This window comes from Pantherophis guttatus, chromosome 2 (genome assembly GCF_059756535.1).
Source record: "Pantherophis guttatus breed Tessera chromosome 2, ASM5975653v1, whole genome shotgun sequence".
In the NCBI taxonomy this organism is placed as follows: domain Eukaryota; kingdom Metazoa; phylum Chordata; class Lepidosauria; order Squamata; family Colubridae; genus Pantherophis; species Pantherophis guttatus.
This window is the reverse complement of record NC_142064.1, coordinates 249,902,910-249,918,547: the sequence shown is the minus strand read 5'-3', so window position 1 is coordinate 249,918,547 and position 15,638 is coordinate 249,902,910. Positions and strand designations below refer to the sequence as shown.

Genomic DNA, 15,638 nt, shown 5'->3' with positions numbered 1-15,638 from the left:
TGAGTCTCCGGAGAAGGGGGGCATATAAATCAAAATAAAAAAGAAAAGAAAAGAATGAGATGTGAATTTTGGGGGGAAGAAAGTCCTTAGAAGATTAAGAACATTTGACCGATTTGTAACAAAGGACTGGTACTAATTAATGCCCCATTGAGAAACAGTAACTAACATATATAAACATCATTTGAATCCACTCCTTGATTTCTATTTGCTTTTTAAATTACCAATTAAGGTTATTTTTCTCCAACTTGTTTCCCTGTTGTTAACTTAACCATGGATTACTCAATTAGTTCTTAAAGTTCTCTGGGTGAATATTGTAGCATAAACTAACTGCATAGGGTTAGGTTCAAAGCATGCCAGACTGAAACCCAGTCATCTCTTTGGGATTCAGGCTGCCTTCTGAACACAGCTTCCAAATCTTTTCATTTGTTTCCCCCACGTGAAACCTTTACCTCCCTCACAAAGTGACTTAGATTCTTTAATCAAGATGCAAGGCTTTCCATGCAAACAACTGGGGAATTACAATTATTGCCCTTGCTACCCCAATTTGCTTGTTTATGGTAAGAATTAATGAGCCATGGCACAGAAATGACAATAAAAATGCTAAATGGAAACTAGAGAAACACAAAATCACTATAGATCTGCCTTTAAAGGGAGGAAAAGGATACAAGCATTTTTTTTTTAAAAAAAATTGGCAATACAATGTTGTGCAGATCAGTTTGCTGATATCAAATTGGTTTTGATTGCTTTGGAAAGGGTGTTGTAGGCACTTCGACAGAAGTATTATCTAAAGTAGGTGTAACCAACCTGTGACCTGTAGGCTACAAGCAGACTGGATAGCTAATAATGTGGCTCCCCAAGATTGTAAACTTTTAACATTATTATATGATTGTTTTTTAATATTATATATTTTATATGCAGCCCAAAACAATTCTTTTTCACTAAAATGCAGTCCAGGCAAGTCAAAAGTAAAGTACCCACGATCTAAAATAAAATAAATATTAATTGTGTAAAGATCACTAATAAATAGGATATGATAAATATGTTCCTATGCCAGGCAGCAGGAAATTACAGGTAGTCCTCGACTTATGACTACATTTTGAACCCCAAATTTCTGTTGCTAAGCGAGACAGTTGTTAAGTGAGTTTTGCTCCGTTTTATAACCTTTTTCCCACAGTCGTTCAGTGAATCATTGCAGTTGTTAAGTGAATAAAATGTGGACTCTGGCTTCCACATTGACTTTGCTTGTCAGAAGGTTACAAAAGTCATAAGTATGAACCAGTGGCCAAGCATCTGCGTTTTGATCACATGACCGTGAGGATGCTGCAATCATTGTCAGTGTGAAAAATGGTCACAAGTCACTTTTTCCAGTGCCCTTCAAATGGTCATTAAACAAACGGTTGTAAGTCAAGGACTATTTGTATATGACTGGCCTCAAGGAAATTCATGAAATGTGCAAATTTAGATCCTAAAAATGATTTTCACCGCTAAAAAAAACACCTTTGTAGTCCTTCACCAAGTCTTTGGCATCATAATACAAGTCATTTTTATATGAGAAAAAGAGGAGATAGTGGGAAAGCAGTTATTGAAAACTTCTACTGCCACTGCTTACTAGTGAAAGAAACGGATACTAAGGACATTTCGGAGAAATTATTCAAGGTGCAATTCAGGAGGGAAAAAAATCAGTACCATGATTAGCAGGAAGCCATAAAAACAGATACAGCAAGCAGGGAGATTTTAATTAAAGATAATTAGAGTCTTGAAAAGCTTCAACAAGATTTTACCAGTCCAGACTGGACAAAGTATTGATGCAATTATTTTTTAAAAAAAATAGTGACCAAACTCAAGTATAAAAAATAATAAAATCCATAGAACTGCAAGAATTTGGTAGTAGCTTTGTCTGGATGTTTTAATTTAAGGAAAGACAGCAAGACAAAAAAATAAAATAAAATAGCAATGACAATGTAAATATGGAGTTAACTGAATGCCCAAATCCTTGGACTAAAACTAATATTTGTTAGCTGGAGACAGGAGATAAGATACTTTATAAGTGTGCTTTCACTTCACTGTTGCCTTTATCATGTTATCTAATGTTTTTTTTTCATGATTTGTTTTAAAAAAAATCAACTACTTCAGCAATAAATCATTGGTCCAGGAGAATTTGCATAGCTCTTTCCTCTTAAATGAACTTTCCAGCTTGCTCGTTTCAGCTCTCTGTTTGGTGATAGTTGATGGTAAGCAAGAAGAACCCGATCACTTGAAAACTCACGAGGAGGTCTTAGTAACACTAAGAAGCGCTCCAACTTTGTAACAGACAGCGAATGTGACAATTACAGCTGAATAGCCAGCAAAGGGGTCATGCCAGAGCATCATGCAGATAGGGTGCCCTAATGAAGCATGAGCAATGGATGGTCGGAGTCACACGGCTTGTTCTGGTCACAAGAAAACACTGTGTGGTGCCAACCTGGACTATTTTCAGAAAAGCTGATATTCCACATCAGATATGGTAACTAAAAAAAGGATGGTGCAGAAGGCCACTGATGTGCTTGCTTTGAAGCAACTGTGAATGGAAACTGGATCATATCGGGGAACTATCGCTCCTCAATCCAATTCTAAACATGTCACTTCAGAGTAGACATCCTTGGGCAAGGGGACTGCAAACAGAAGAAGGAAAGAAAGAAAGAAAGAAAGAAAGAAAGAAAGAAAGAAAGAAAGAAAGAAAGAAAGAAAGAAAGAAAGAAAGAAAGAAAGAAAAGAAAAGAGAGAGGGAGAGAGGGAAGGAGAAGGGAGGGAGGGAGAGGGGAAGAAAGGAGGGAGGGAGGGAGGAAGGAAGGAAGGAAAGAAAGAAAGAAAGGAGAGAGGGAGAGAGGGAAGGAGGAGAAGGGAGGGAGGGAGGGAGGGAGGGAGGAAGAAAGGAAATATACCCTGTTTCCCCCAAAATAAGACATCCCCTGATAATAAGCCCAATTGGGCTTTTGAGCGCATGGCAATAAGGCCAAGCACTTATTTCAGGGTTCAAAAAAAAAATAAGACAGGGTCTTAACCATTATCTTAACCATCTTAACCATTGCAGTGATTAACAACTGTGGCAAAAAAGGCCATAAAATGGGACCAAACTCAGTTAACCTTTGTTTCGCTTAGCAACAGAAATTTGGGGCTCAATTCAGGCCTGAAATCCACTTATCTTCGCTACCAGTTTGCAAATGGGAGCTCGCGCATGACACCTCTGCGCATGCGCAGGACCTTCTGTGTATGTGCAGAGTGTCAAAAACGGGACGTGATTATGTCCAGTCGGGTCGGCAGAGCCTCCCGCCACCGGCGCTACCGGTTTGTCCGAGCCGCATAGAACCGGCTGCATTTCACCACTGGCTCAATTGTGGTCATAAGTCGAGGACTATCTTTACCAGCCTTTCTCCTTTGCCCTGCTTCCCCCTTATGCAATAAAAAAGTAATGCACCAGAAACGTGTAACATTCTTCTGCATGTTTGCAACTCAACAAAGAAGCAACAAGCAACAGGACAACGTCCCTAACCCGAATCCCTCAGGATGTGTGACTGTGTGAGGAATCAAATCTTAGACAGATGCAATAGAGCAGGGGTGTCAAACTTGATTTCATTAAGGCCTGCATCAGGGTTGTGTTTGACCTGGGGGGGGAGTGGGCCTGACCAGGGGGGGACATGGCCAGTTCAACATCCTGCAGCCCTCTGCCAGCAAAAGGGCTCCGTTTTCGGCTGTGACAGCCTCCTGCAGTCCTCTGCCAGCAAAAACGAACCCCAGGAGAACCCCGCGCGGCCTTCCCGAGCTCCATTTTTGCTGGCAGAGGGCTGCAGGAGGCAGTCACAGTCAAAAAGGGAGCTCGAGAGGGCTGTGTGCAGCCCTCCCAAGCTCCGTTTTTGCTGGCAGAGGCACTGTGGGCCAGTCCTTCCCTGCAAGCCAGATCTAAGAGTTTGACACCCCTGGAATAGCGGTTAGTAGCTCCTGGTTTGCTTTGCTTCTGAGCTTTCCAAAGCAACTAGATTGGTCCCAGTTCGGAAAAGATCTGGATTGCAGCATCTATTTTTTTTCTGAGCCAGACTGATAAGAGTCAAAGAAGGAAGAGAATGAGGAGAGGTACCACGCACTTGTGCAGCACGGCAATCTCGTTTTCAATGCTGGTCTCTTTTCCTTCTAGCACCTTCTTGGCAATGCATTTGATGGCCACCAATTTCTGAGTCGATTTCTCTTCCGCCAGCACCACCTCTGAGAAGGCACCTCTGGAAAAAAAAGATGGATGGAGGGGGCGGGGGGAGAAGAGGAAAGTGAGACACTAGGTACATATCTCCCTGGCCAGGAGATGTCCCATTTAGACGGGCATCGCCTGCTGCAGAGTGCCAACGGATGTAAAATGTTTGAAGTCCAGGAAGCAAATGATGGAACGAGGTCCATCAGCCCAGCAAAACCAAAGGGAAGGGAGAAAAGTAAAAGGGAGGGAGGGGGGGTCAAAGTAAGTGACCTCACTCTTTGCTCTGCCCTCTCCTCAGCACCAACCCCCTCCCCCTTACACCCGGCTGGATCTCTCACCCAGCCGCTGTCACCACAGCAACCTGCAGAATCTCAGCTATTTATAGGAGAACATGTGAGAGATGGCATTGGGCAGGAAGGAGAAAGAGAATGTGCCAGGAAGAGCAGAATCTGAGCTTATCAACCTGGCAGGCAAAGTTGGTATGGAACCGCAGAGATTCAATCTGTTTCAACCTCAGAACTAATAAGATCTCCCTGAATCTGCAAACTAAGAGGGATGAGAGGAGAAAAACACCGTAGGATGAAGATCCCACCCTCTAGGTTTGAAGTTGAACAAGAACAAGGATAAGTAGGGCATTCTTTCCACTTGGATGGAGAAATACCTGGATCTCAAAACCAGGTGCTGGTATCCCCTTGTGTAAATAGAGATGCACAATTCAAGCGCGCACCCCCATTTTTCTGGAAATAGGCATCCTTTTTTATTCTGAAAGACTAGTCTGTGCTTTGCAGTAGGCAAGTAAATGGATCTCCCTCTCTGTTATGATTGCAGTCACATCTGGTGGAGTGCTAACAGGAGGTAGGGAAAAGAAAAAAAAAGAATACATCCAACTCGGTTTCTATTTGGAAACCGTTTCTAAATTTTGTACTTGAGATTGGGAAAAAATGGGATTTGCTGATTAGACACGTTTGTTGTTACAGAAATGGATGTTACATTATTAAGAATGCAAATGTAAAAAGTCGATGCTGTCATGTTATTATTTTATTCTGCACTGAAAAGAGCCAGAAGTAAATGCTTTTCTTTCTTTCTCCCTCTTTCTTTCTTTCTTTCTTTCTTTCTTTCTTTCTTTCTTTCTTTCTTTCTTTTCTTTCTTTCTTTCTTTTTTTCTCTTTCTTTCCCTTTCTTTCTTTCTTTTCCTTTCTTTTGCATTACATTCTTTCTTCTTGCATTACTATTAATCTTGTCATTGTTCCCATCACCCATCCCCTCCCACTTAGGACTGTATGACTGTAATTTTGTTGCTTGTATCCTTATTATTTATATTTTCCTTTTCATTTCACTTGTATTTTTATATAAGCCCAATTGGGGTTTGGAGTGCATGGCAATAAGGCCAAGCGCTTATTTCAGGGTTCAAAAAAATATAAGACAGGGTCTTATTTTCAGGGAAACACAGCTATCTATATCTATATCTATATCTATATCTATATCTATATCTATATCTATATCTATATCTATATCTATATCTATATCTATATCTATATCTATATCTATCTGTCTATCTGTCTATCTATCTATCTATCTATCTATCTATCTATCTATTTATCATCTATCTATCTATCTATCTATCTATTTATCATCTATCTATCTATCTATCTATCTATAAACAGAAGGCAAGGAAATGACACCGATTCAAAGCCCAGATTTGAGAACAGCGAGGAAGAAGAGACATGGGAGAAAAATTAGCTACCGTAATTGAAGAGCCACAGAAGAGAAGGCCTGGCTGCCTGCACCCCTATCTCCACATCCACCAATATTTACACTCTGATATGTCAGCCATCCCGTTTAGCCCCACCAGATGAATTCAACTTGCCAGCTGCTATTTATGGCCTGGGGAAATTTGTGGTGGATAAGGAAATGAACAAGAACTGGTTATGATGGTGATCTGGTACAGTATCTCCAACAGGCCTCTAAATACCACTTGCTAGGGAACAACATGACATGACCTCTCAAACAGCTGGTGGGCTTCCCAGAAGGACTTGGCTGGCCACTGTAGAAAACAGGATGATGGATTAGATAAGCTTTTGATCCAATCCACAGGGGCTCCTCTAATGCTTTTTATACATAAAACAAGCTGCACTGCTAAAAACAAAGGCTGGCAAAAGCTAATGGATGGGCTGCGTCCTACTTTTCTCTTCCAGGCGTTAGGAAACATGGGGAGGAGTGCTTGAGTCAGTTCACATAAGGTACAGCATCCATTCATTCCAGACTGGATGAGTAATTAACAAAACAGCTCCCATTTCATTTTCCTACATGTAGTCGTTATTTATATGCATTACCCTAAACACGCATTAATACTCTTTAAACTACCATAAAGATATGATACACATCGGGAAATGTTGGACCGGAATAAACAAGGAGCTGTGCCCTGCATCAGCGATATAGCAATAGCACTTAGACTCACAGTGCTTTAAAGCCCAGTTTACAGAGTCAGCCTATGGCCCTCAACAATTTGAGTCCTCATTTTACTGACATTGGAAAGAGGGAAGGCTGAATCAATCTTGAGCCGGTGGGAATCGAACTGCCGAACTGCTGGCAGCCAGCAGTCAGCAGAAGTAGCCTGCAGTATTGCATTCTAACCACTGTGCCACGCTTCCTGAATACTTAACAAAGACACCCAAAAATCTTGAAGCATTAAAATATTCATAATTATGGCATGAATTTTTGTGGGCCATTGGATGCAGGACCACACAAATGGCCATCTTATTTAAGAAGAGTCTATGACAGGGGTGGGAAACGATGGTTCTTTTATGACTTGTGAACTTCAACTCCATGCTGGCTCAGGAATTTTGGGAGCGGAAGTCCACAAGTCATAAAGAAGCCATCGTTCCCCACCTCTGATCTATGACAACTCAATGTCAAATGGCCCGTTGTGTTATTGATCCTTCTGGAAAACAATGCTTATGTTGACCACACCTTTATTCTGAACAGCATTTGTGAATAGGGGCCTCATGTTTCCAGCTCCCTACTGCACAGCAATGCTGGAAGAGAAATAGGAAAAGAAAAGATAGGCTTTGGGTTTTTAATGGTGGAGCCATATTTATTTGTTCTATAAATTTACCCCTAACATTTCAGTTCCTTTGAAGAAAGTTCCATTTCAAAATGGCAGCCGGCTTATCTGAATTTACAACCTTGCTGTCTCCAGAGTGAAACTTTTCACACTGAGTACCACAGCTTAAAATAAGTGGTCACCTGGAGTGAATCCTCTTCCTCAAAATAGCAGCATGTGACAAGACTGTGCACATACTTAAGTTGCAGCCCACACCTCCTGTCAATATTAACAAATCTTATGCTAATATTTGAGGCCATGAACCGCCTGAACTCATATTCATCTGTTGTTGAACCAGTCCTCACACTAATTTCAGATGTAGCGTGTGGGGCAATTTAACAAAAGGAAACAAGGAGCTTTGCATTCTCGTACAGCGGCCATTTTCCTTCATGGCCAGTTTGCCAACCTTCTCCAAGCTGATCCATTCCATGAAGGCCTGGACCAGCAGTTCCCAAACTGTTTTTGGCAGACATTTAGAAGACATTTTTCCCTACGGAACCCTAACTCTATCTCTGATTTTTATTACGCATTATTATCAAGAACTCATAACTTCTTTCATCTACTCCTATTGCCTGAGCGTTTTGCATAATGTAGTAGGTCTGAAAATAAAGAGAAAACATTTTAAATATAATCTTTATTTTGGTACAAGATAGTTGGCCTTGTGTGGTTTTATTTTAAAATCTGTTTTAAATTTGATTTTTGAGATTTTTCACAGAACCCCTTGCGTGCTTTTGTGGAACCGGAAAGTTCCGTGGAACACAATTTGGGAACCGCTGGCCTAGACAATCCCCAACTGGAAACATGTGAAAACCCATAGCATCCATAAACATCTGTGACTTATAACTTCTAACACAAAAATAATCTAAAGTAACTTCAGAAGGCTGCATAGTTAGGGATAGTACTTTTCTTGCAGAACATGGCAGGTAGTTTTTGCTTTTCCAAAGCTATTTGCAGTCATGAATATTGGAGAGAATACAGATAGTCCCCGGCTTACAACAGTTCATTCAGTGACAGTTTGAAGTTACAATGTCACTGAAAAAAGTGAGTTATATGACCATTTTTCATACTTCACGACCATTGAAATATATCTCCACGGTCACATGATCAAAATTTGGATGTTTGGCAATTGGTTCATATTAATGATGGTTGCATGGTCCCAAAGTCATGTGATCCCCTTTTGCAACCTTTTGAGAAGCAAAGTCAATGGGGAACCCCGATTCACTTAACAACCATAGTAAGAATGTGTTTTACTGTAGGTTTGAGAGAAAAGTACTGCCACCTATCTCCACAATCCCCATCTCAGATACACCAACAACAGCCAAGCCTCCTACAACTGACCCCATCCCATTGGGCCCACCACCTCTGGTGATTACAGAAAATGAGGTGCAAGGTCTATTTCACAGATAAAAGCCAGGAAAAGCACCAGGCCCAGACAAGATAACTCCTTCTTGCTTAAAAGTCTGTGCTGACCAACTGGCCCCCATCTTCTCCCGCATCTTTAATAAATCACTAGAGATGTGCTATGCTCCTTCTTGCTTCAAACGCTCTACTATCATCCCAGTGTGGAAGAAGTCCACTATCAAGAAACTGAATGACTACAGACCAGTTGCTCTAACATCTGTAGTCATGAAAACCTTTGAAAGGCTAGTGCTGTCCCATCTGAAAACCATCACGGATCTGCAGTTAGACCCCTTGCAATTTGCCTACTGAGCAAATAGATTGACAGATGGCGCTGTTAATATGACTCTGCACTACATCCTACAGCATCTTGAATCTCCAAAGACCTACGCAAGGGTCCTCTTTATAGACTTCAGCTCAGCATTCAATACCATCATTCCAGATATTCTTCTAACTATACTAAATCAGCTAGCTGTACCTGACCACGCTTGTAAATGGATCATAAGCTTTCTAACAGACAGGAAGCAATAAGTGAAGCTAGGCAAAATCACATCAGATACCTGTACAATTATCACAGGAGCCCCCCAGGGCTGCGTGTTCTCTCCACTTCTCTTCTCTCTATACACCAATGACTGCATCTCAAAAGATCCCTCTGTTAAAGTATTGAAGTTTGTAGATGATACAACAGTGATCGGTCTCATTCGAGACAACGAGAAATCTGCATACAGACGGGAGGTTGAACAACTAGCCTTGTGGTGCAACCAGAACAAACTTGAACTAAATACACTCAAAACTGTAGAAATGGTGGTAGATTTTAGCAGAAACCCTCCTATACTACCATCTCTTACAATACTAGACAACACAGTATCAACAGTAGAGACCTTCAAGTTTCTAGGTTCTATCACATCTCAAGTCTTAAAATGGACACCCAACATCAAAAACGTCATCAAAAAAGGAAAGCAAAGAATATTCTTTCTGCGTCAAGTCAGAAAGCTCAAACTGCCCAAGGAGCTGCTGATCCAGTTCTACAGAGGAATTACTGAGTCTGTCATCTGCACCTCCATAACTGTCTGGTTTGGCTCTACAACCCAACAAGACAAACACAGACTTCAGAGGATAATTAGAACTGCAGAAAAAACAACCTGCCTTCCATTGAGGACCTGTATACTGCACGAGTCAAAAAGAGGGCTGTGAAAATATTTACAGACCCCTCACATCCTGGACATAAATTGTTTCAACTCCTATCCTCAAAACGACACTATAGGGCACTGCACACCAGAACAACTAGAAACAAGGACAGTTTTTCCCTGAATGTCATCACTCTGCTAAACAACTAATTCCCACAACACTGTCAAACTATTTACTAATACTGTATTATTATTATTATTATTATTCTCATCCTTCCTATTACCTACCTCCTCCCACTTATGACTATAACCATGTTGCTTGTATTTTTATGATTTATATTGTTCTGTTTGTATCCTAGTATGATTTGATTGCTTATTAGTAACTTATGACTATCACTAAGTGTTGTATCTTATGATTCTTGATGAATGTATTTTTTTCTTTTTTCTTTTTTCCTTTCCTATGTACACCGAGAGCATATGCACCAAAGACAAATTCCTTGTGTGTCCAAACACCCTTGGCCAATAAAGAATTCTATTCTATTCTGTTCTGTTCTGTCCTGTCCTGTCCTGTCCTGTCCTATTCTATTCTATTTTCTTAGAATATTAACAACTGCACTCATTCGCTTAACTGCGGCAAGAAACTTCATAAAATGGGGCAAAATTCCCGTAACAAATGTCTCACTTAGCAACAGAAATTTTGGGCTCAATTGTGGTCATAAGTCAAGGACTGCCTGTATATTATGGTAGACATCATCTGACCTATCTGGAGTGCGTTAGTTGGAGATGTCTGCTCTCGGGTAAAGATGACTAAGTGATGTTTGGACAATATTTTTGTTTAGCCTCCAAACTCTAAAGTGGAGTGTTAGCCAGATGAATGAAGATAATGGCAGGGTAATTGGGTTACATTTGCCAGATTGCTTCAAACCCAGCATCTCAACTGTATCTTTATCTAAGGAAAGTTTAAAAAGGAAGGCACTCCTTTTTTACATCCTCCCCCAAAAGCATCGCAACTAGCAATTTGTTTCAGCAATTTGTTCAAAAGGTTCTACACTACCCACACTTCTTTGAAAGTTGGCTCTTCTCACTTCTATAGATTCTACGAATTCAGTTGATTTGAATTAACCAATCTACTTCTAGTTGGATTTGCAAGAAAAAAATGGTTTTCAAATAATGGATCTAAGCCAGCTGGCTGAATTCAAGACAGCAATTGACAACAGGCTGATTTGCAGCCAACTCTCAAGATAGCCCTAGTAAACAAGCTTAAGAATATTTACTTCTGCTGGGTGTAGTTCAGAGTTGCGTAAAATATAATAACCTGTAAATGACCCTCTCAATCTATGAGAACTTCAAACAACAGAGACTACTTTTTTAGATTACAAAGTGTTGAATAAACAAGCTTGCAGGCAGATCACTGTTGGGATTTGGATCTACTGGCAGATCACCGTTGGGATTTGGATCTACTGGCAGATGACTCGGTAATTGGAAAAGATTTACGAAGATTACCCTCCTAATATAAAAAGAATTCTATTTCCATCATGGTCTTCTCTAAATTAGTCTAAGGTTGCTGAAATGAAGAAAGCTCAGGCAGGAAAACCCAGGAGGAGATTTTTTTTAGAAGAAACGACTGAAGTTCAAATTCTGGCACTCTTGACTGGATCCCACGAAACTCTCTCCTTTTCTTTGTGCAATGGCCTCTACCCAAAATGCCCTAGAGCTGAAAGAACTCACGTGCCCAGCACCTCCCGAAATTCATAGATTTCCCGGATGTCTTCCGCTTGTTTTTTCCAGCTGAGCTCATCGTCTTCCAGAGGCATGGTTCTTCCTGGGCTAAGAGCTGGTTGTTCAATTCCCAGCTGGTTCGAAGCAGAGGAAACAGGCAAAATTCAAGGTATAGCTAGCCGAGTACAGGCAGATGGCATTAGAACAAAGGCATTGGAAAGCTTCGCCCTGAAATTAAGCAGAAGAAAGGAATGGGTGGCAACATGAGGCAGATAAATAAACTGCATATTCAGCTCGGTTCTCCCCATACATATGGAGCATAGCATCTGATGAAGTTTGCTACGGCTCCTGAAAGCTTCTACCTTTTAACAGAATTAGGAAAAGGTGTTCCCAGACAATCTGGTTTTTTAAGCTACCATAAACTAACATGGCTCTCTTCCTACAACGTGAAGCAACAATTTCCTCCTCCCTTCAGTGAACAGGTTTTAAGCTACATCAGCCTTTGTGGGAATTGTCTTGGCTGAGAAGGTTTAGCTTAAAATCAGTACACAGCACACAACCTCGGTTTATAGTTTGCTAAATCGTTGAAAGTTCCTCAGGTGGAAAGCCCATCTGAGAGGTTGCAGCCCCAAAGACCCCCACCTAGACCTAACACTTCCACAGCAAAGCCTCTGTGACCTTTCACAAAAGGGTCAGGAGGCCCTATAGCTCTTGGGCCTTCATCTTATCCTTCCTTTTCCCAATTCCTCTTTTATCTCTGCCCCCTTCAGCATATTGCTCTGACTTTATCCTGTTTGGTAACATTACAGCTGTCTCCATGGAAACAGCTGTAGTGCCTGCAAACACTGAAAATACAGCACCTTCCTGTGCCTTACACATGGTCTCTTGGGGGTCAGATCCGCTCATATTTTCACACACACACACACACACACACACACACACACTGTTTAAGGACGAGGTGCCATGTCACCATACGAGGCTCAGCTAGCATTTCCACAACTATTAGTCAGCTTCTAGCGAAGGCTACCTTAAGACTGTGTTAGTTTGGTCACCAGGTTTATGCTTTTTGCATCGTCTGAGCTTTTGCCTGTGGCTGAAAAAAAAACAAGGGTATCATTTAAATATTTTAAACACATTATGATGCACATGCTGTTCACCAGCATTTTAAAAAGTAATGACACAATCTTCTTGCCCTTCTCACCCAACGAAGGTCTTACACGTGAGTGCAATTAAAGTTCCTCTTGGCTCAGATTCCCACAGTGCGAGCTAAGTTGCTTTTTGGCAAAAGACAGACACACTTCAGCCAGCAGGTACTCGAATAACATTTGTTCAGACTAAAGGAATCAGGATGTCCAGCCTCCTGAAAGAAGATTCCTTCCCCAGCTCGATACAGATCAACGGACGTGATTTTAAGGTCTGAGAAAGTCCCACCATCTCAAAAATAAATAAATAAATACAATATTTCTCTGTGGAAATCAAATGTTTTGGGGAAACTGAATCTTCCCTCAGGCCTCCTTTTCCAAGTTCTTTCAATCCCCAGGAAAATCTTGAGGAAAAGGAAACAAGAGCGGCATTTATACATGCATTTTGAAATGGGTCGTTTTCCCAAGATGGCTGCACCAGCTAATGCTTTTTATGAATGGAAAGTTCATATGAACCATACACCTGTTAAAAGGTAAAGGTAAAGGTTCCTGTCGCACATATGTGCTAGTCATTCCTGACTCTAGGGGGCGGTGTGCTCATCTCCGTTTCAAAGCCGAAGAGCCAGCGCCGTCCGAAGACATCTCCATGGTCATGTAGCCGGCATGACTAAACACCAAAGGTGCATGGAACGCTGTTAGCTTCCCACCAAAGGTGGTCCCTATTTTTCTACTTGCAATTTTTATGTGCTTTCGAACTGCTAGGTTGCCAGAAGCTGGAACAAGTAACAGGAGCTTACCCTGTTATGCAGCATTAGGGATTCGAACCACTGAACTGCCGACCTTTTGATCGACAAACTCAGCATCTTAGCCACTGAGCCACCGCATCCCCTCTAACACGCCTCTTAGAGGGTACCAGATACATAATGCTGCACCGAAATGATCGTCTATTGTGTGAACAAAAAGAACTGGAGCTATTAACCCCCTAGTAAAATCTTAGTCATCAGTTATCTCTAACTTTCCATTTCTTTCAAGAGTCTCCCTCAAAACCTCTCTAACGCACACATCAACATCCACAGTCCAAAGCATTAGTTTGTAACACAAGCCAATCGTGTATGTCTGCATACAATAGAAAGCTATTCTCTGTTCCACATTGCTGGTGTTTCACCTGAATATTTATTTCACAGCCATTGTTAAATATTTCAAACTTGTTCTCCATCCAGAAGAGAGAAGCCTTGCAAGAATCAATAGAGCATATTCAGCCTAGACACATAGACATGAATGTGCCACTCAAAAAAGGGAAATAAAAGATAATGTAATAAAGGAGATTTAAAAGAGAAGGAGCTCCCAGCAACATTTTCCAAGGCAAAGCATAATAGTGTCTAAGACTCAAGAGACAACATTATATAATTTGAGACCTCTGTGGCGGAACTCTCTGGATATGAATCTCAGATTCTTGATAAGCACCTAATTTTTAAATGAAATCCACTTTGATTTGAGCATGGATTGTAGAATTAGCTTTCAGGCTTCTCCATGTTATTTCTCAGACCTGTGTGATGTGCTTCCACCACCTCATTAAATGAAGGCTAATGATTTGAATAGAGGATTTGATCTGTGAGAGGGATGTTTATCTCTGTCTCTTCCTCGCTTGTTCCCTAGCTCTCCTTATCTTGGTTTATTCTATACTCTGGCTCCATTCTATCGCAAAAGAATTGGAGAGAAATAAAGGCAAAAGAACTTGGGGATGATCATTTTCCACCTGGCGTCTATTCTTACTTCAACCGTTAATATATCCTAAGATACTGTATTGATTATTTGAAAAAAAACAGTGAAGGATAGAGCAGGGGTGTGCCCAGAATCAGACAGAACGTAGCCGTCAGCTCAGGAAGCCAGGGAGATCTGATAAGGCATTACAGGCTACAATGGGGTGCAGTGCACCCCGCCTTGTACCTCCATACTAGCTTGCTTTCCTCAAATGCACTGAGGCAGTGGTCCCCAAGTGGTCTCCACAGAACTGGCAGTGGACCGGTTCCATGGAGACAGGTTTTTTTCACAGACCAGAGGGGGCAAGATTTTGCATATTGCTTGCATCCCACAGATGGGGCTTCGCTTGTTTGCGTGGCCCGGTTTCTGGCATGCCACAGCCCAGTACTAGTCCACAGACCAGGGGTTGGGAACCCAGAGGTGGGTTTCAGCAGATTCTGACCAGTTCTGGAGAACCGATAACAGAAATTTTGAGTAGTTCGGAGAACTGGTAAATGCCACCTCTGACTGGCCCCGCCCCCATCTATTCTGCCCCCCCCCCCGAGTCCTAGCTGATCGGGAGGAAATGGGGATTTTGCAGTAACCTTCCCCTGCCACGCCCACCAAGCCACACTCACAGAACCGGTAGTAAAAAATTTTGAAGCCCACCACTGTGGGAGCTCCTGCCCTGGAGGATACTATCCTGCCATCAACATGGAAACAATTTTGGACTGTCAGTTTCCATGTCTGAAATGGGCCTATCTGTCATCGATCTGAGGCACAAAATCTAGTTGGTCATTGGACTGGCCTCCAAACCCACGTTATTCATTCATTTTTGCTTTTATACCTCACATTTTCTCTCGAGGCTCAAAACACCTCTTGCTTTTACCTCCACCAAAAATTCTATACGGATCAGCCCAAAGTTACTTGTGAATGCCATGCTTGAACAAAGATTTAATTTGGAATTTCCCCCCCTCACCCAATCCAGCAGCTTTGCCTTACTAGATCTCTTTCCTTCTGTGGGAGGTTTTCAAGAGAGGGAGAAAATTTGTTTGTCTCCAAAGTTTAATGAGCCACAGAACCAAGCAATCCCTGCCATTTTAGCCAATGATGATGGAGTTTATAGTTCAAAAGCATCCGAGGGGCACAGGTTTTTCTCATGCCAACCAGCTCTACTCTCTTGCCAGGAA

At 41.6% G+C, this 15,638-nt stretch overlaps 1 protein-coding gene across 5 annotated transcripts in view; it reads right to left on the bottom strand.

Moving 5' to 3' along the window:
• Nucleotides 1-15,638, bottom strand: part of CAMK1 (calcium/calmodulin dependent protein kinase I) — a 48,139-nt gene that overhangs the window by 23,130 nt on the left and 9,371 nt on the right. Inside the window, exons 1-3 of one of the 5 annotated variants that reach the window (XM_087883808.1) lie at nucleotides 11,929-12,384; nucleotides 11,576-11,794; nucleotides 4,119-4,250 (exon numbers count right to left, since the gene is read on the bottom strand). In XM_087883808.1, coding sequence (XP_087739934.1) covers nucleotides 4,119-4,250; nucleotides 11,576-11,661 — 218 coding nt within the window. In that variant the 5' untranslated portion in view covers nucleotides 11,662-11,794; nucleotides 11,929-12,384. Of the gene's footprint in view, nucleotides 1-4,118; nucleotides 4,251-11,575; nucleotides 11,795-11,928; nucleotides 12,385-15,638 lie in introns of those variants that run through there. The other 4 variants (XM_087883810.1, XM_087883809.1, XM_060684311.2 and 1 more) reach the window with 4 other exon arrangements.